The following is a 19,801-nucleotide window of genomic DNA, read 5'->3' as shown; positions in this document are numbered from 1 at the left end:
AGCGCAGCGCACGGGGACTTGCCGAGTAGGCGGCTTGGTTCGGGGGCAGCTCGAGGGGCGGTTAAATGACCCTTGTGGGCTGCTTGTGCCCATGGACCTTAGGTTGCCTACCCCTGGATTAGATGGCCTCTGGGGGAATTTCTGGAAGGTCCAAATATAGAGCATCCACTACCTTGGTTAGGAGCTGTTAAAAATGGCCAGGTGAGAAAAGCCTATCTTAGTTGCTTTTCTTACTCCACCTCTTCTTAGCCTACTTCTTTCTTTCTCACTCCTGGTATTAAAAACAAAACAAAAAAAAATTCCTTCCAGTAGCACCTTAAAGACCAACTAAGTAAGTTCTTGGTATGAGCTTTCGTGTGCATGCACACTTCTTCAGATACACTGAAACAGAAGTTTCCAAACCCTTCTATATAGTGAGTATTAAGTTACTCCCACTTACAGCTGTGACGAAATCCACTCTAAAACATACACCTACTATATGACAGGGCAGCAGTACTTTTAATAACTATGATCCCAGGGGAAATTTGGCCCACACTGTGGTTGCCCCGACCTTCATTGTTGTGGATCTTGAAGTATTACAACAGTATCGTAGGATGTGCCCTTAGAAAAGTGGCTCTCAGTTGGAAGAGCACCATATTTGTAATGCTGCGAAAACCGATGGAGATTTGCTGCAAAGCGATGACGCCCTAACCCTGCTTCCTTTGCAAGAAGGGTATTGCATCACCCTTCTGCTGCTGCTTTTATGTCCTTCAGAGTTTTATGCATATTAACCTTTGTAATGCTGGAGACAGACGTAGGTGGCGCTGTGGTCTAAACCACTGAGCCTTGGGCTTGCTGATCAAAAAGTCGGCAGTTCGAATCCCCACGACGGGATGAGCTCCCATTGCTCTGTCCCTGCTCCTGCCAAACCTAGCAGTTCGAAAGCACGTCAAAGTGCAAGTAGATAAATAGGTACCACCCTGGCGGGAAGGTAAACAGCATTTCCATGTGCTGCTCTGGTTTCGCCAGAAGAAGCATAGTCATGCTAGCCACATGACCTGGAAAAACTGTCTGTGGACAAACACTGGCTCCCTCCACCAGTAAAGTGAGATGAGTGCCGCAACCCCCGAATTATCCGCAACTGGACTTAACTGTCAGGGGTCCTTTACCTTTACCTTTAATGCTGGAGATCTGGGAAGCCAAAACGTTCCTCCCTAAATGGTCAGCACTCATTTATTTTGTCAATAATGTACTACAAACTTGGAGCAAATTTAATTGCAGTTTCTCCTTCATGGGATACCCTTAGGGGGTTTCTATGCTGTATCTGGGTTTGAAGAAAAGGGAGAGCTCTTAAACCAAGAGGTATAGGAACAAAAGTGTGAGAGAGCAGATGGAAAAGGTGAAGAGGAGGGAAGGGTTATGTCTTTTCTTTAGTGGCTATAAATGATACCCCCAAGGATACAGACATAATTACACCTGACCTGCCTTTAATTTGGAGGAGGGTTATGATAGAAGTACACATTATTTTAGCAAATGTATTGTTATGCGGGGGGGGGGGGCAGGGTCAGTTAGGCTGGATGCCCATGTCCCCTTCTAATTCTTGAAATAGCCAAGCTAGCTTCCTGGTGAGTTAAGGGGAACAAAGCAAGTGGCTCTTGTGTGAGATGGCAAATGGGTGGAGCTCCCTCTCATAGAATCACAGAGTTGGAAGAGACCACAAGGGCCATCGAGTCCAACCCCCTGCCAAGCAGGAAACACCATCAGAGCACTCCTGACATATGGTTGCCCAGCCTCTGCTTAAAGACCTCCAAAGAAGGAGACTCCACCACACTCCTTGGCAGCAAATTCCACTGTCAAAGAGCTCTTTCTGTCAGGAAGTTCTTCCTAATGTTTAGGTGGAATCTTCTTTCTTGTAGTTTGGAACCATTGCTCCATGTCCGCTTCTCTGGAGCAGCAGAAAACAACCTTTCTCCCTCCTCTATGTGACATCCTTTTCTATATTTGAACATGGCTATCATATCACCCCTTAACCTCCTCTTCTCCAGGCTAAACATGCCCAGCTCCCTTAGCCGTTCCTCATAAGGCATCATTTCCAGGCCTTTGACCATTTTGGTTGCCCTCCTCTGGACACGTTCCAGTTTGTCAGTGACTTGACTTGTGGGTGGCTAGAAGTGCAAAGGCAGAATGGAGAGCAGAGAATTGGAGTAACATGGATGTCCTTAAGTCAGCTGGAACCTAAGAACAATCTCCCTGGAAAACAACACTGACTCCTTAAGAGCCAGCCAAGATTCAGAACCACTAAGCAGTATCTAGAGATCTACCTGGTGGCGTGTCCCATCCTCACTGGTGCACTGGGTGCATTCTTCTTCATGAACACACCTGCCATCCAGGGTCACTTGTCCCTGTGGGCAGAAACAGCCTTCTGTGGGATAATCCATGCAGATTTCTGTGTTGGTACCATTCCCACAGTGCTTTATGCAGCCTCCTTGACAGTAGCCATACCTCATCGAGACTGGACATTCCATAGCTGTTAAGAACACCAGACACAAGGAAATAAACAAAATGGTAAGTAAACAAATAAATAAAAATTATTATTATTTGTCTGCAATGGAGGTGCAATACAAATTAAAAAAAACAGCCGATCTTAAATCCATCCTGAACGCTTGGACTAGGGTGAGAAAAATCTAAGTTAACTGCAATTCAATCCAATCCAATAGATAAATATTATTAATAATAATTTTATTATGTATACCCCACCCATCTAGCTGGGTTTCCCCAGCCACTCTGGGTGGCTTACAGCATATATAAAAACATAGTAAAATACCAAGCATTTCCTGACATATCTAGGAAATGCCAAGAGTGCCATTTCAGATTTCAGTTGGGCACATTGATTGTAAAATACAGAAAGAGGAGGAGGAGGAGGAGGAGGAGGAGGAGGAGACGAAGAAGAAGAAGAAGAAGAAGAAGAAGAAGAAGAAGAAGAAGAAGAAGGGCACTTTCTGAAGTCTTTATTGTGGTTGCTCTTTGATGCCAACTATAAAAATGTTGTCAGCACTGGACAGCATGCCATTTTTTCAAGCAAATGGATGTCAGCCTTTGGCACACATGGCTCACATGCAGGCATTTAGAGTGCTCCAGGGGGTGTTTACTATAGAATGAGTACTTCTGGAGCATCTCCATGTCTCACAGCAATTCTTTAAAGCTCAGTCAATAGGGGCTGAGGTAGCCCCAGCATGCGGTAGACTGAGTGCTGGGGATCTTGAGGTAGCAAAGCTGGCTATGTGCAGATGGGAGATGCCAATTCAGAATGCGCTCTCTCTCTGTCTCTCCAGACTCCATTGTGGGTGGAATCTAGAAATCTACAAGGGCTCACAGAACACCCATTCCACACTTACTTTCGTGGGAGATTGCCATCAAAATCCAACAATGCATATTCTTGCTGGTTTAGGGGCTAACAACTAATAACCTCCTCCATAGTTATTAGTAGCCCTGCCATTGGGAAGTGGGGGATGCTAGGTATCGTATTGGGCCTGCATCCCGCCCCTCCCTCAGTGAAGGCTAATATTAGCTTCAAGAGAGGTAATTTAAATCAGGGGAATGGAATGACAGTCCTCCTCACTCTGTCTCTATATTAAAAAAAAGCCTATTCTGACCCTTAGCTACACGAATGAAGTATACGTCAATAATTCCCTGTATTGCGTTTTCCTAAAGTAGATTTTGACAGCCTTCAGTGAAACTGACCTACTGAAGATCTTCTCTTGTTTTTGATGAGAGGGATTTTCTGTACAGACGTGAACATAAGCAGAGCTTGTTAGAGATCTTATTTACATTAATATTGTGACCTGTATAATGCAATACACTTCAAATCAAATATAGGATCGCAGAACCCTAAAGGTTGCCCTGCTGGATCAGACCAAACAGCAGCCTAGACCAGAATCCTGCTCTCCCAGGGAAAACAGGATGTGATGCCCATGGGAAGCCTGCCAGCAAGACAGCAGCCCTTCGCCCAGTTGGGAATCCCAGAAACAGGTATTCAGAGGCGTACTGCCTCCAACAGGAAGTACCGTATTTTTCGCCCCATAGGGTGCACCGACCCATAGGGCACACCTAGTTTTTTTTTGGGGGGGAAATAAAGGAAAAAAATTATTTCCCCCCCCCCCCAGGCGTGGGGCTGGGGCGGGGGAAGCCCAAGCTTTCCTTGACCCCAGCCCCCAGAACAGGCTGCTATCTGCAAGCCTAGGGAGCCTGGCGGGAAGTCGCGCCGGTCTCCCCAGGCTTGCGGATATCTGCCCAAAGCCCGGCTTCAGGATGCAGGCAGCTCTCCGCAAGCCTTGGGAGACCGGCGCGACTTCCCACCGGGCTCCCATGGCTTGCGGATATCTGCTCGAAGCCCGGGGCATGCTCCGCTGTGCTCCCCGGGTTTCGGGCTGCAGGCTGCTGTGTGCAAGCCTTGGGAGCCCTGCAGGAACTCCCATGGGCTCCCTAGGCTTGCGGATAGCTTCCTGAAGCCTGGAGAGCAAGAGGGGTCGGTGCGCACCGACCCCTCTCACTCTCCAGGCTTCAGTGAAAGCCTGCATTCTCCCCATAGGACACACACACATTTCCCCTTCATTTTTGGAGGGGGGAAAGTGCGTCCTATAGGGCAAAAAATACAGTAGCTCAAAGTTAAGAGAAGTGAAATCAATGCATACCAACAAATCTAAAGCACTCAAATTTTGAATGCAGAATTGGCATTTAAAGCAAACTTTGATACTTAAGAGTTCAAAATGGCAAGAGTGGAAATTTGGGCAAAATTCAAATTTTGTGGCACTCCAAGTCAGAGACTGCTCCAAGGTGCCGCAGTTAACCTTGCAGGCTGCACATCACTGTGACAATTCAGAAGTCATAAGACAAACTTTGTCCTCCCTTCTCCTTCTGCCTTTGCATTTTGGCAGAAGGCTGCAGAGGGACTTTGACATCTCAATCCCTCTTGTGGGATATACTATGCAGGAAAGATTCAAAGACGGGGCCCTTGATCGACCTGTAGTGTATTTAAAATATGTTCGGGTTTGTGCTTGAAGGATATTAGTAAAGCAACTGCAGCGGACTTTAATGAAGGTGTTACCCTTGTAGCATCTTAAAACGGGGGAAAATATGTATCACAGAGACATCTTTATCGAAAGCCCTGCCAGAAAGTTGGCTTTGTAGCTGCTGAGCATGCTCTCTCATTTATTTAAGTGACTATTATGAATTTTATTAGACTTCAGTGCAAACATAACCCAGAACTTTTCCTATTCCATGTATCATTCTTTCATAAACTGGACAGGATCAAGAATGAAACAAAATTATGTGTAACCCAGGGAGGGTCATGGTGGAAAGTCATTGCTGTCATCATGGTGGCTGCCATTGGCAATGGTGCACCATGAGCTGAGCGCAAGAATCCTGATACCACCTCCTTTGGATGAAAAAACATTTTGCCTCTCCGAACCCCCCCAGGTTCTCCTTCCCTACCCCCTTTTCCCCATCATAGCCCAAGCCAACCTAGAACAGAGGAGTCATTGGAAAAGAGTGATGTAACACCATGTCGTGTCACACATTTGTCAACTACGTACATATTACAGGTAAGGGAAAGGGACCCCTGGACAGTTAAGTCCAGTCAGAGGTGACTATGGGGTTGTGGCGTTCATCTCGCTTTCAGGCCAAACGCTTTCAGGGAGCTGGTGTTTGTCCACAGACAGCTTTCCGGGTCATGTGGCCAGCATGACTAAACTGCTTCTGGTGCAACAGAACACCACGACGGAAACCAGAATGCACGGAAACACCGTTTACCTTCCAGCTGCAATGGTACCTATTTATCTACTTGCACTGGCATGCTTTTGAGCTGCTTTTGGCAAGAGCTGGGGTAGAGCAATGGGAGCTCACCTAGTCAACCACCGACCTTCTGATTGGCAAGCCCAAGAGGCTCAGTGGTTTAGACCACAGCGCCACCCAAGTCCCTACAGGTAGGATCATCTCACCCCATAGCATATACAATTTGGACCTTATGAAAGCTGTGCCTTTGGGGTCGGGTGGCAGGTGGACTGTAAATGTATTCCCTGGCTATTTCTTGTCGCAGGCATGCATTGCTCATTCACATCCATTACTACGCGTAACTAGCCAAGGATTAATTTATTTTTAGTTTTACAATGCACTCTCCTTTCCACAGACAGTGAGGTCATGTTCAGAAATGAGAACATTTTCCTAAACACCATCAGCATCCATCTGCAAGTTGTCTGTTGCAAGGCGTGATGCTCATAGGTTACATCATACCTTTGTGTTTACTTAATTGCGCAGCAACGTTGCTTTCTTTTTAGCTCTAGATGTGGCCCTTAAAATACGTTCAGGGCTATAAAAGTCAGAGGTATTATTTGTAACGCTTGCATCAAAATGGAGACATAAAGCCTCTCATGTGGGGCTTTCCTTGGGCTTGATCCAGAAGATGCGGTTGGTGCAGAATGCTGCAGCACGATTGCTGACAGGAGTGAGGCCTTGTCAGTATATAAGACCCATGCTCAGAGATCTGCACTGCTTGCTCATTTGCTGCTGGGCCAAGTTCAAAGTGTTACTATTTGCATAGAAAATTCATCGAACCAGTTTACCTAACATCTCGCCTTGCGCCACATGTGCCCTCTGGACGGCTTCAGTCGTCAGAATTGGAACTGCCACAGATGCCACATAATACCCGTTTTCTGCATTTGTAAAAACTTGATCATTTTGTGTGGCAGCGCCTACAACTTTGGAACTCCCTGCCAATTGAGATGAAGCAGGTGCCTTCACTCTACTCTTTTCGGCACCTGCTTAAAACATTCCTGTTTAGACAAGCCTTCCCAGATGTTTAGAAAGTTGAAGTAATTTTTATCTTTATTATGTTTTAAAGTAGGTTTGTGGTTTTTTTCTTTATTTTATTTCATTATCAAAATGTAAACTGCTTTGAGGTTTTATTTTATTTGATGAAATAAACAAAAGTTTAAACAAAATTATATTAAAAGTAATAGTATTACTATTACAGTGAGCTGTTCAGATATATGAATCTGTTTAGAAAACAAAATTATGAACAGTGGGCGAGAGATTCCCCTCCCTCCACAAATATTGTAACTCAGTGTCAACCAATAAAACTGACTGACAGTAGATTTAGCATGACATAACTATTTCGCAACACAATGCACACTTAACTTAGCTTAACTTATCAATTCACTATAAGACTATTCAATTTTATATTCATTTATAAAAGTTGTAGACTGCTTTTCACTTCAGATGTGGTCCCAAAGTGGATTCCAACACAAAATGTGATCGATAGACTTCAGAAAAGGATTAGACAAGTTCAGTTGGCTCTCAGCACAATCAACATTTAAGCAGGGAGGCTCAGAGATTGGGCAACCTTCACATTGTGAGTCAATAACAATGGGCTGCGGATGGCGCTGTGGTGTAAACCACAGAGCCTAGGGCTTGCCGATCAAAAGGTCGGTGGTTCGAATCCCCACGACGGCGTAAGCTCCCGTTGCTCGGTCCCAGCTCCTGCCAACCTAGCAGTTCAAAAGCATGTCAAAAAGTGCAAGTAGATTAATAGGTACTGCTCCGGTGGGAAGGTAAACGGCGTTTCCGTGTGCTGCTCTGGTGCCGCTGTTCTGCTGTGCCAGAAGCGGCTTAGTCATGCTGGCTACATGACCCAGAAAAATTGTCTGTGGAGCGGACAAAGGCCCACTCCCTCAGCCTTTAAAGCGAGATAAGCGCTGCAACCCCAGAGTCGTTCGTGACTGGACTTAACTGTCAGGGGTCCCTTTACCTTTAACAGTGGGCCAGTGTAGCAATTAGACTGGTGGGAAAGAGGAGATACAAATTGCGCATTGCCCAACTTTTGAGGGAGGCAGTGGAAAATGGAACAGCTAGCTGAAAAATCCACTGCAAATCAACACCAGAGGTACAATCATTGTCAAACTCACGAATCAGGGCCGAGAGGGGTGGCAGGTGATCCTAAATCTGAACCTGGACGCTATGTTCTCTAGCTCGGAATCCCTGGGGTCAGTGGCTGGAGATGAGGAATCAAGGGGCTAGAACCTGAAGTACAACAAGCAAAAGTTACTGGCCTGTTGACCAGGCAAGGGCAGAATGACAGGCATGGTCAGTACACAGGCTTCATGCTGCTGGCCATTTGTTGAAGCCAGCATCACAGGCTCCTGTTCAAAAGAGATGTCCAGGTCCTGCACACACACGGTCCCAGATACTCATTGGGCCAGGTTCCAGATACAGCCCATATAGTTTCTCGTTCAAGCCCAGGTAGCCCTAATATCAGGACACCCAGAGAAATGTTGTAAAGTTAACCATTTGAAGATCAGTCTACATCCCAATTCCAAAGAAGGGCAGTGCCAAAGAATGCTCCAACTACCGCACAATTGCACTCATTTCACACAGAAGCAAGGTTATGCTTAAAATTCTACAAGGCCGGCTTAAGCAGTATGTGGACCAAGAACTCCCAGAAGTGCAAGCTGGATTTCGAAGGGGCAGAGGAACCAGAGACCAAATTGCAAACATGCGCTGGATTATGGAGAAAGCTAGAGAGTTCCAGAAAGACATCTACTTCTGCAAAAGCCTCTGACTGTGTCGACCACAGCAAACTATGGCAAGTTCTTAAAGAAATGGGAGTGCCTGATCACCTCATCTGTCTCCTGAGAAATCTCTATGTGGGAGAAGAAGCTACAGTTAGAATTGGATTTGGAACAACTGATTGGTTCAAAATTGGGAAAGGAGTATGACAAGGCTGTATATTGTCTCCCTGCTTATTTAACTTATATGCAGAATTCATCATGCGAAAGGCTGGGCTGGATGAATCCCTAGCCGGAATTAAGATTGACGGAAGAAATATCAACAACCTCAGATATGCAGATGACACAACCTTGATGGCAGAAAGTGAGGAGGAATTAAAGAACCTTTTAATGAGGGTGAAAGAGGAGAGCGCAATATATGGTTTGAAGCTCAACATCAAAAAAACGAAGATCATGGCCACTGGTCCCATCACCTCCTGGCAAATAGAAGGGGAAGAAATGGAGGCTGTGAGAGATTTTACTTTCTTGGGCTCCATGATCACTGCAGATGGTGACAGCAGCCACGAAATTAAAAGACGCCTGCTTCTTGGGAGAAAAGCAATGACAAACCTAGACAGCATCTTAAAAAGCAGAGACATCACCTTGCCAACAAAGGTCCGTATAGTTAAAGCCATGGTTTTCCCAGTAGTGATGTATGGAAGTGAGAGCTGGACCATAAAGCAGGCTGATCGCCACAGAATTGATGCTTTTGAATTATGGTGCTGGAGGAGACTCTTGAGAGTCCCATGGACTGCAAGAAGATCAAACCTCTTCTTAAGGAAATCAGCCCTGAGTGCTCACTGGAAGGACAGATCCTGAAGCTGAGACTCCAATACTTTGGCCACCTCATGAGAAGAGAAGACTCCCTGGAAAACAGCCTGATGTTGGGAAAGATGGAGGGCCCAAGGAGAAGGGGACGACAGAGGATGAGATGGTGGGACAGTGTTCTCGAAGCGACCAGCATGAGTTTGACCAAACTGCGGGAGGCAGTGGAAGACAGGAGTGCCTGGCGTGCTCTGGTCCAGGGGGTCACGAAGAGTCGGACATGAATAAACAACTAAACAACAACAAACCATTTGCCTTATGAATAAGGACAGTTGCGAACCCCTGCTTTCCATCTACCCACCCACCTTTAAGATCCCTTCTTCTCCCTGGCCTTAAGGGGTGTGACAACAAATGCAACAGCAGCACCGCAACCTGGGGGGAGCTCCATGAAGAATTACATTGCAGCTCCAGGAATTAACTAGTTCTCAAACAGAGATCTGCAGAAGTAGGTTAAATTAGGTTTGGTAAACCTATACGTATTTTTATTGGTCTGCAGTGTTACAGTGATTAAGCAATGCTGTCCACTGAGTCATTTGTGTATTCTGCACAATGTCCTTGTAATTGACAATGCTATTCCTGGCCACCCTAAGACATGCACCTGCTCCTAAGAAACAGGGAAAGAAGATGCCATTGTTAATACACCAAAGACTACTTTATGTGAACTGGTAGTTAAATTGGGGAGTTCTTTGGCTGTATGTGGCTATGTCACAAGCTGAGAATCTGAGGAATTCAGAGAGGTTATTAAAATGCCTGAGCCTTGGATGCTATGACGGGAAAGCTGGCTTTCTCACTAAATCCAGGAAATGGCAGGCAGTGCTTTCTCTCTCTTCCCCCCCCCCCTCAGATTATTCCTTATGGAGTATTTGCAGTAGGTAGTTTCTGAAAACACTAGGCTACAATAACAGTGTCTTCTCAAATACGTCTTGTGCAGTTCTCTTAAGAACTGAAATCTATTTCATTCTGCCTAAATTCCTCTTCAATTTCTTCTCTGCTTGGATCTGAAGGACAAATGAAACCACCAAAAACACAGAGAGATGCCTTCTTCATATACTTGCAAGGTGGAGACTAGACTGCACCTTCTGTTCTGGTTGCACCAACCTTTCAGGCTGTGGTTATTTTATGTGCAGGCTTGTGTGGGTGAGTAACAGAGGAATATTATAAAGAGTGAGAGGGAAAAGAGCAATACTGTACAGGAGAACACCCTTCACTGTGTCCTTCTAGGGAGAAAAAGGGCAGATCAGTAGAGCAGTGGGAGTTAACAGTAGACAAGAGAGTCATGGCATATTAAAATTTATATCCAAGATTTGTCTTGGAGACAGCCTATTGTTTTTAAGAAAACTGAAAGTGATGTAAAATATACTTAATTTCCTGTTGAAGATAGGCACTTTTCACCGTAATTTTCGCTCTATAGGACGCACCGGACTATAGGAGGGGGAGAACAGGGGAAAAAAATAATTCTCCCCCTCTCTGCTCAGCGCCCCTTCAGTGAAGTGGCAGAAGAAACGGAGCCCCTTCCATTTCTCCTGCCGCTTCGCAGAAAGGGAAAAATGTGCAGCGCCTCTCCAGTGAAGTGAAGCCTGGAGAGGAAGAGAGATCGGTGTGCACTGACCCCTCTCGCTCTCCAGGCTTCAGGCGGCTATCTGCAAGCCTTTGAAGCACAGCGGGAACTCCTGCTGCGCTCCGAAGGCTTGCGGATAGCTGCCTGAAGCCCCCAGGGCGCAGCGAGAGTTCCTGCTGCGCTCCGGGGGCTTCAGGCGGCTTCAGCGAAAGCAAGGCGAAGCCTCTGAAGTGCGGGGGGAGCTCTCCCTCTGCGCTTCGGAGGCTTTGCATTGCTATCGCTGAAGCCAAGGAGCCTGCATCTGCTCCATAAGACGCACACACATTTCCCCTTAATTTTTGAAGGGGAAAAGTGTGTCTTATAGAGCGAAAAATGCAGTATTTACTGGCATCTCAGGCCCAGGGGCGTCTTGCCCATAGAGGCAAGTGGTGTGGAGTGCCAGGGCGCCAAGTTCTGGAGGGCACCAGGGAAGAGATGGAGGATGGGTGCAGCACCTCCCGGCATCAGCTTGCTACCCTCACCCGCCTCGCTGAAGCAGCACCGTACCCGGAGCCTCTACCTCTTCTCCACTGGAGGAGCCGCCTCCAGCTGCTGCCTATCTCCTCCAGCCCTGCAAAGCTTCTGGCAGTGCCGTAAAAAGGTTGAGAACTATGGGAAACGGGGGGGGGGGGTGCGCCGGAGGGATCTTTGCACCACGGCGCCACATATACTTAAGACATGCTCAGACCAAATGGATTTTTGAAACTGGAACATAAGAAGAGTCTTGCAAGATCACAGGTCCACTTAGTCAATCATCCTGTTTCCAACAATGAAATACGTCTCTAAGAAGTCAATAAATAAAGCATGAACAACTGTCCTCCCTTAAGTATTCCAAGGTATGCTGCCTCTGAAGAGGAAAGGTTCGTTACATTTCCTGGCTCACCCCCTCTAGAGCAAATGTGAGATGATACTACAACCAGCTGTTTTCAACTTTCCGGGGCGAAAGCTCAACAACCATATTCTAGCCTTAGAAAGCAGAGCTTGATGTCAAATTACACCACCAATGGCCACTGGCGGAGGAAGAGGAGTGCGGGGGGAGTGCACCGCCCCCGGCAGCATGATCCTGGTGGGGTGCCATCGCGGTTGCCTCCCCTGCCTGCGCTGGGCGCCATGCCCCCACAGGTGTCGTGCCACACCTCCAGGATGCGCGCCAGCCCTGCTCCCTCCTGCTCTCCACCCCCGGTGCCGGAGGATGAAGCTTCGCCACTGCCAGTGGCAATCACATGTATTTCCCACATAAGTTCGCAAAACTGAGCAAAGGGTTGGAGCACCCTCTCCATGAGAAAAGGTTTAAACATAAAGAGGCTGGATATGGTAGAGACAGCAAATTATGGGTGAGATGGGAAGAGTGAACAGAAAGCATTCTCCTTTCCTCATAATACTAGAATTCAGAATAACCCAATGAAGTTGATTGGCAATAGGTGTACGTCCCAATCAAGACTGGAGAGTCCATGATGGTTGACTCCATTGGAGTGGGAAAGGGGATGAGTCAACTCAAGAAAATGGGAGCTCAAAAGAAAGTGTGGGAGGATCCAAATCTAGGTGTGGCTTACCAAACCTCCAACTGAATTTCAAAGAGCAATTCTCACCACGGTTAATTGCATGTATTTAATTGTATTTAGTTTCGTCCTTAGTCATCTCTGTAAGGGAGCTACCACAGTCAGAGTAAACAACCAATCTAACCACAGCTATTAGTGAGGATGGTTTAATAATAGAAACAAAACAAAACCAGCCTCCACGTCCAAAGTAGTATTTCTCTGAATATCAAAAACTGGGAAGAAACCAGAGCGGAGGGCTACTTTCTTCACACCCTGCTTATGAACTTGTAGACATATTTGCATGGTAGGCAGCAAAATCAAAATCAGTTATAAGCAGGGAGGACAACTGTCTGAATTAAAAGGTATACATTTCACACCTGTGTGTGTGTCATACATGTGTCTGTGTTGTTTTTGCTGGTAGTCAAGGGGGGGGGGGGAAATGGCCAACCTACCCTTCTCCACCCCCACCTCCAAGGCTTAAATATTGTGTTCGGAAATTTGAGGCAGCTCAAAGACCAAGTTGGATTACTGAAGATTGTATTTCTATAAGAAGCAGTGAAATCCTTACCACAAAACTCTGGAGATCTCCAATCCACACAGATCCTTTGCATCCTGCAGAGGTGTGCGTAGGAAGATATGATCTCACATATTTCATCACCATAGCAGTTGTTTTCTTCACAAGCTGCATAGTACAAGTTTGGAGGAATGATTTGGTGACATTCGTAAAACTGAGGAGACAGCAAGATGCTGCACTTTGTCGTGGCACGGCCAACACATTGGCCAGCTCTGTTCACCTCACAGATCTCCCCTGGCTGCCTCACAGTCCATTCTTCAATGAAGATGCTGCTGTCAGATGTAAAGGAGCCATTTCTTAGCACCAAGTCATTGCCACTGTTTTGGTCACAGATCCCTACAGGAGAGGGACAGAAGAGAATTTTATAATATCTTAGCTTTAGAAGTTATTTATCTCCAACAGGGAATTGAGCTTAGAATATGTATAAGACCCACACTTGAAAACGTTTGCTAATCCTACCCAAACTATGGTAGGCCCATCTCAAAATTGCTACAGCCGTTTCACCTGAAGAGGACCCTTCAAATTTGCTTCACATTTTGATTCACCTAATGCTACACCCCCTGCACATTTTCTGTACTTTAGGTGAGCGCCAGACACAATTCTAATCAAAAGTTCCTAGAAGGTTTCTGAGAATGGTGAGAATTGGTTTATGCCAGCTCCAATGCACACTATTTTCTAGAGAGGGCTCATCCAGACTTCTAGGCAAAGGTCTGGGCTTTGAAGCTGCATGTCCGAGTGTTTTTTGTTCTGATGTGGTGTTGTGTTTTTATAATTTTTGATGGGCGGTATATAAATAATCAATTGTTGTTGTTCTTGTTTTGCCCCAGTGCTTCCCCTGGAAAAGCCCGTGCTGAGTTGATATGAAATGCCCACCATTTAAAACATTAAAAACCCTAACCTGATAACTACCTGAAAACCACCCAAAGTGTAAAATTTTCTAACATACCACAAAGGCCATGCGTTTCTGAAGCGAAGCTCTTTGGGCTAAGTTGTAAAGTAAATTCATTGTTGCTTGGAGTGAAGGAGAGGATGTGACCCAGAAGAGAGAACCGGATTTCGTGCATTATTGCTCCATAGACATTGACTGCAACATGACCGTCAGCATAAGGAACGTTAGTTGTTATGCCATTCACAGCAACCTATTTGAAAAAAATGAGAAAAGCTTCTTGTTGTTTCCATGCATTGTTGTGAATTGCTTTGAGGGTAATGTAGACGATTAATAATAGTAATAATAATAATAATAATAATAATAATAATAATAATAATAATAAATTTTTATTTATACCCCGCTCTTACTGGTTCAAAAACTGGGCTAAGGGCGGCTAACAACAAATTTAAAACACTTAATTGTAAAAGCAGCATAAAATAAAGTATAAAAACATGGATAACAATAAAATTCAAAATTCAGAAATCAATTTAGGGGAAATAAGCATTAGAATAATCCCCAGGGCTAGCTGGATGAATTGGTCCTACTTGGGCCAGCGAGGAGGCCAGGGGAGAATTAGCTGTGGATCTCAGAGCGGGTAATCTTCATAAAAGGGGAGGGGGAGGGAAGGGAAGGGAAATAAAAGATCAGGCTGAATTCAAATTAAAGGCCAGGTGGAATAGCTCTGTCTTCCAGGCCCGACAGAAGTAGGTTAAATCCTGAAGGGCCCTGGTCTTATGGGACAGAGCATTCCACCAGGTCGGAGCCATCACTGAAAAAGCCCTGGCCCTGGTGGAGGATAGTCTGACTTCCTTAGGGCCTGGGACCTCTAAACTATGGTTATTCATGGACCTTAAGATCCTCTGCGGGGCATACCAGGAGAGGCTGTCCCGTAAATACGAGGGCCCTAAGCCACAAAAGGCTTTAAAGGTCAAGACCAGCAGCTTGAACCTGACCCTATACTCCACCGGGAGCCAGTGCAACTGGTAAAGCACTGGGTGATTAAGGTGAATGACTGACTTATTTGGGGGACAGGAAAGGGCTACAATAGGTGGCTACCACATTTGGGATGGGGGCTATACACTCTCCACTCCCCCGAGATCTTAGCCAGTGCAGTCTTTAGCATATGTGCCACTGGGGTGCAAAGATCCGCCCAGCCCCCCCAAATTTAGTTTAGACCCCAAATTAACTTTTATTATGCTTATGTTGGGACGCAGGTGGCGCTGTGGGTTAAAGCCTCAGTGCCTAGGACTTGCCGATCGAAAGGTCGGCGGTTCGAATCCCTGCGGCGGGGTGCGCTCCCGCTGCTCGGTCCCAGCGCCTGCCAACCTAGCAGTTCGAAAGCACCTCCGGGTGCAAGTAGATAAATAGGGACCGCTTACCAGCGGGAAGGTAAACGGCGTTTCCATGTGCGGCTCTGGCTCGCCAGAGCAGCGATGTCACGCTGGCCACGTGACCCGGAAGTGTCTCCGGACAGCGCTGGCCCCTGGCCTCTTGAGTGAGATGGGCGCACAACCCCAGAGTCTGTCAAGACTGGCCCGTACAGGCAGGGGTACCTTTACCTTTACCTTTATGCTTATGTCAGACACCACGCTTATGCCTTATCTCTTGTTTATGAAAGAAGGGAGGAAAAAGAAACAAACCTTTTTATTTGCTCATTTATTTACAATACACTTATACTTAAGTACACAACACCACCACACTTAAACTTCTAAGTATTGTTTAAAGGTAAAGGTACCCCTGCCCGTACGGGCCACTCGCGTCCGACTCTAGGGTTGCGTGCTCATCTCGCTCTAGAGGCCGTGAGCCGGCGCCGTCTGAAGACACTTCCGGGTCACGTGGCCAGCATGATGAAGCTGCAGCTGGCAAGCCAGCACCAGCGCAGCACATGGAAACGCCGTTTACCTTCCCGCTATAAAGCGGTCCCTATTTATCTACTTGCACTTAAGAGTGCTTTCGAACTGCTAGGTGGGCAGGAGCTGGGACCGAACGACGGGAGCTCACCCCACCGCGGGGATTCGAACCGCCGACCATACGGTCGGCAAGTCCTAGGCACTGAGGTTTTACCCACAGCGCCACCCACGTCCCATTAAGTATTGTTTAGGGACCTACTTAGCAGAAACATCAGTTGTGTCAAAGGTGCCGCTGACCCCGCTGCCATTTAGCAGCTCCATACAATACGTAACATAATATTTTGATGTAGGAGTTAATTTTGCGTGCACGGCATCGTTGAGAATGACAAGTGCGGTCACTGAGTCAAAAGCCGCTGTTGTGAATGACAAGCACCGCTGCTGCTGTGGTGCGTCTTTCGTAAATGAGCGCACAAAGTCGAAAGTCCTTTAGTGAAACAGTAGGTATACATTTCGGTAATACCTAGATATATATGTATTTTGTTTTTCTAGCTTGATCAAAATTACTTATTATTTCATAACAGGTAGATAGTTAAGAGCTTAGGTGGCTTCAGCGGCGGGTGCCTGGCGCCCCCCAGAATTCGGCACCCGGGTGCCCCACACCCCTTGCAAGCCCAGGTAAAGATGGCCCTAGTTTCAGCCACTGAGAATCAAGACTGCTCTTGTAAGCATAGCTCAGTCCCGGGTTCTGCTTTGGGTGACACTGGAAAGAGATGGAACATTGGGAACTGGTTTTTACATATACTATATATTTTGGAAAATGATTTGTCTGTCTGTCCATCTCTTTGTTCTCCATAGGTTAGGCCAACTCTTGAGAGATCACAGCTAAATTTGGCAAGGGTGTTCTGGAAGTGGAGGTAGCGGTGTTTGTTGGGACACTGGCTGCCATTTTGAATCAAGATGGTCAACCGAAATGTCACTTTGGGTGACTTTGCCCGTTTTTTTTGGCTTAGGTTCAGCTGCCTCTTGTTTTGGCACTAGGCTTCCCAAGTGGAGGGCGATGCTCTTCATCAAATGTTTGGAAACCAACTGCCATTTTATTTCAATATGGTGGAGATCTTCCAAGGTTCCTTCTAGCCAGCTGCAAGATTCAAGGTTGTATTCAGCTAAAGTATACTCAAAGTAGACCCAGTGGCATGAAGGAATGTGACTAGGTCCATTAATTTCAATGGGTCTACCTTGAGTAAACCTTAATTGAACACCATCCCCAGGCTCGTTTCTTCTTCATTGGCTATACTACAACTCTAAGCTGTTTATCTAGTCCCCAGTCAAGCATTATTCCCACTACAATGGCTTACCGTCATGTTGCTAAAGAGCAGCACAGACGAGCCCTTGTATGTGATCGCCATGGCATTCATGCAATTGAATCTTGGGGTTAAACTGCAGGGCCTGTTGCGAAGAACAACCTCAATATCATGTTCTTTGTCTTCAAACAATGTGTAGGAACAATTGCCTGTCAGTTTGAAATCCAGTCCATCAAAGGTGACAATATGCCTGGTTGAGCTTCCTATGCACGTGCCTGTAATGTGGCAGGAAAAAAACAAAAACGACCATCAGGGGACCCGATCATTTTAATAAAACTTTCTCCTTGTTGAAATAAATTTAAAAAATTGTCCAGTAGCACCTTAGAGACCAGCTAAGTTTGTTCTGCGTACAGTCATGTCTTGTTTTGAGCCCGGGATCCGTTCTGGAGCCAGGCCGCTAGCCGAAAAGGACGCAGGGCAGAGTGCCATGTCTCTGCACGTGCGTGGAGCGGTTTGCGCTTCTGCACATGCGTGAGCGGCAAACTCAGAAGTAACCCATTCTGGTACTTCTGGGTTTGCTGTGGACGTTCGCCAGAATGGACGCTAGACGAGGTGGACGTTCGCTTCAGATATCCTATGTGAAGAAGAGTGCATGCACACGAAAGCTTATACCCAGAACAAACTTAGTTGGTCTCTAAGGTGCTACTGGGCAATTTTTAAATTAATTTATTTATTTCGACTGTGTCAGACCAACACGGCGACCTCCCTGAATCTTCTCTTTGTTGACAGGCAAAGCAACAGGGGAAACTGAGCAGTTGGATTCTGGTGCCTTGCTCTCTATACCACTGTGCCAGTCCTCTACTGTGCTCTAGTACCACAATTACAGGTGGTAAGAGGAGCCAGCTGGCAATAGTTGAGAAAAAGCTGCTGTCTGCAGCCCGGCTCCTGAGAATGAGCACTTTTCGAACTGCCAACCCACGCCTTCCTAGTGCCACTTTCAGCTTTCTTCCAGGCTACCTGTTTCACACGTATCCTCTACTTATAGAAGTATAGGGTCTAATTTAACTAATCATTTGTAAAGATGTGTTGCTCTATGTGTTAAGTTCAGGTAAGCTGAAACTCTCATGCCTGTTACTTAAACTGCCCTCATTCACTCTGTCAAGTACCAATCACACCTGAGGGAGGATGAAAAGGCAGCAGAACAAACTACTCACATGGACACACCCAGCGGCAGCCACATGTTTCCTCTACTTTAATAGCAGGGAGACTGTTGCGACATGTTGGTCTGGGCATCTTCTCACAATTAATTCCATGGCTCTCCAGAGCTGTGCGACCACCCGGGAAGCATGTCACAGTGTGACATTGATCCAGCAATGTCCATTTGTCACCAGGCTGAGCAAAAACGACATACTGAAGTTAAAATAGGATTCTATGTTTAAATGATAACAATGGAAGAGCATTTGGTAAGTAGCCACCAGACTGATCTACAGTCTAAAACTAGCAAGCAAGATGATACTCTCCTTGGGCTGCTAAAATAGCCTTGGACAATTAAATAAAAGAAAGGAACAGGGGGGGGGGGGGGTTATGTGTGCAAAAATATGAACGATGTAGAGAAACACTTGGACGTGAACCAGCCAAAGTCAGTGTTTTCAACTCCCACTGATTTCAACAGGAGAATTAAGCATGCATATTAAGGTTACCAGATTATTTTCAATGAATCCGAGGACACTTTTCAACTTCCTAATAAATAGATGGATTTTGTCAGGGGACTGATTTGTAAATCTGGGGACTGTCCCTGGGAAACGGGGACGTCTGGTAACCTTAATGTATATATGTTTGCTCCACTGAGATCAATGGGACTTAGTTGTCTTTAACTCTGACTGGATTGTCCCCTCTGCAAGAAAGACATGCCAAAATGTGAAACAATTAATATGATGGAATACAACACTTGAGGAGAATGGTATTGGTCCTATGGAGGACTTTACGATGAGAGTATATGAGTTCATGCTTAGTCGTACAAAATTCAAAAGAGAAACATGCCAGTAAAGCACAGGATCTCTCTTACTTCTTCCAACATGAAAACATCAGGAGTGAAACAGTAGACAGTCCCTTGATTAAAATTTACTAGAAATATCAGGTAAGAAAGGGCCACATTAGGTGATGTTTTGTTAAATGTTGGTAGTTCTGATATATTAGCCAAAAATAATAAGCTCTTGTTCCATGGTTGAGCACCATCAACCTAAAAGGCATTTATTCCTCTGCGCACCCAGTCCCATAAAACAGAAGTCATCTAGAGACATTCTCCAACACAAGTGGCTTTGCAGGCTGATTTGATTAGTTGGACATCCACATAGAATCTTTAAGTTATGTAAATGTAAATATAATGTAAATATAAACATATACTGCATCTACTTACTGCCCTCACATTCCCATCCTCATCTATGCACTCTAAGACAGGCTCTGAAAGACAAGCAATCATTACACATTTAGAATATCTCATTTATGCAGGGTGGTAAGGACTACTAAACTGTGGTTTCAAAAAATACAGGCTTCAGCACTGACCACGTGTCACAACATATGTTATTGTTGCTGCAGTATCCTGAGGAATCATC

At 45.9% G+C, this 19,801-nt stretch overlaps 1 protein-coding gene across 3 annotated transcripts in view; it reads right to left on the bottom strand.

Moving 5' to 3' along the window:
* The window catches only part of VWF (von Willebrand factor), a 162,869-nt gene that overhangs the window by 43,460 nt on the left and 99,608 nt on the right, over window positions 1-19,801 (bottom strand). For all 3 annotated transcript variants that reach the window (XR_014564188.1, XM_083738706.1, XM_083738707.1), the window contains 6 exons: window positions 19,606-19,649; window positions 18,404-18,581; window positions 17,244-17,464; window positions 14,057-14,249; window positions 13,105-13,446; window positions 2,301-2,506 (listed from right to left, as the gene is read on the bottom strand). Coding sequence is in view for 2 of the 3 variants with exons in the window: in XM_083738706.1 (XP_083594832.1) it covers window positions 2,301-2,506; window positions 13,105-13,446; window positions 14,057-14,249; window positions 17,244-17,464; window positions 18,404-18,581; window positions 19,606-19,649 (1,184 nt within the window). In the remaining variant the exon portion in view is untranslated. The remainder of the gene's footprint in view (window positions 1-2,300; window positions 2,507-13,104; window positions 13,447-14,056; window positions 14,250-17,243; window positions 17,465-18,403; window positions 18,582-19,605; window positions 19,650-19,801) is intronic.

The sequence above is a fragment of the Podarcis gaigeae genome (assembly GCF_964106915.1).
Source record: "Podarcis gaigeae genome assembly, chromosome: 5".
Classification (NCBI taxonomy): domain Eukaryota; kingdom Metazoa; phylum Chordata; class Lepidosauria; order Squamata; family Lacertidae; genus Podarcis; species Podarcis gaigeae.
The sequence above is the reverse complement of the archived record's forward strand: the minus strand, read 5'-3'. Positions and strand labels throughout refer to the sequence as shown.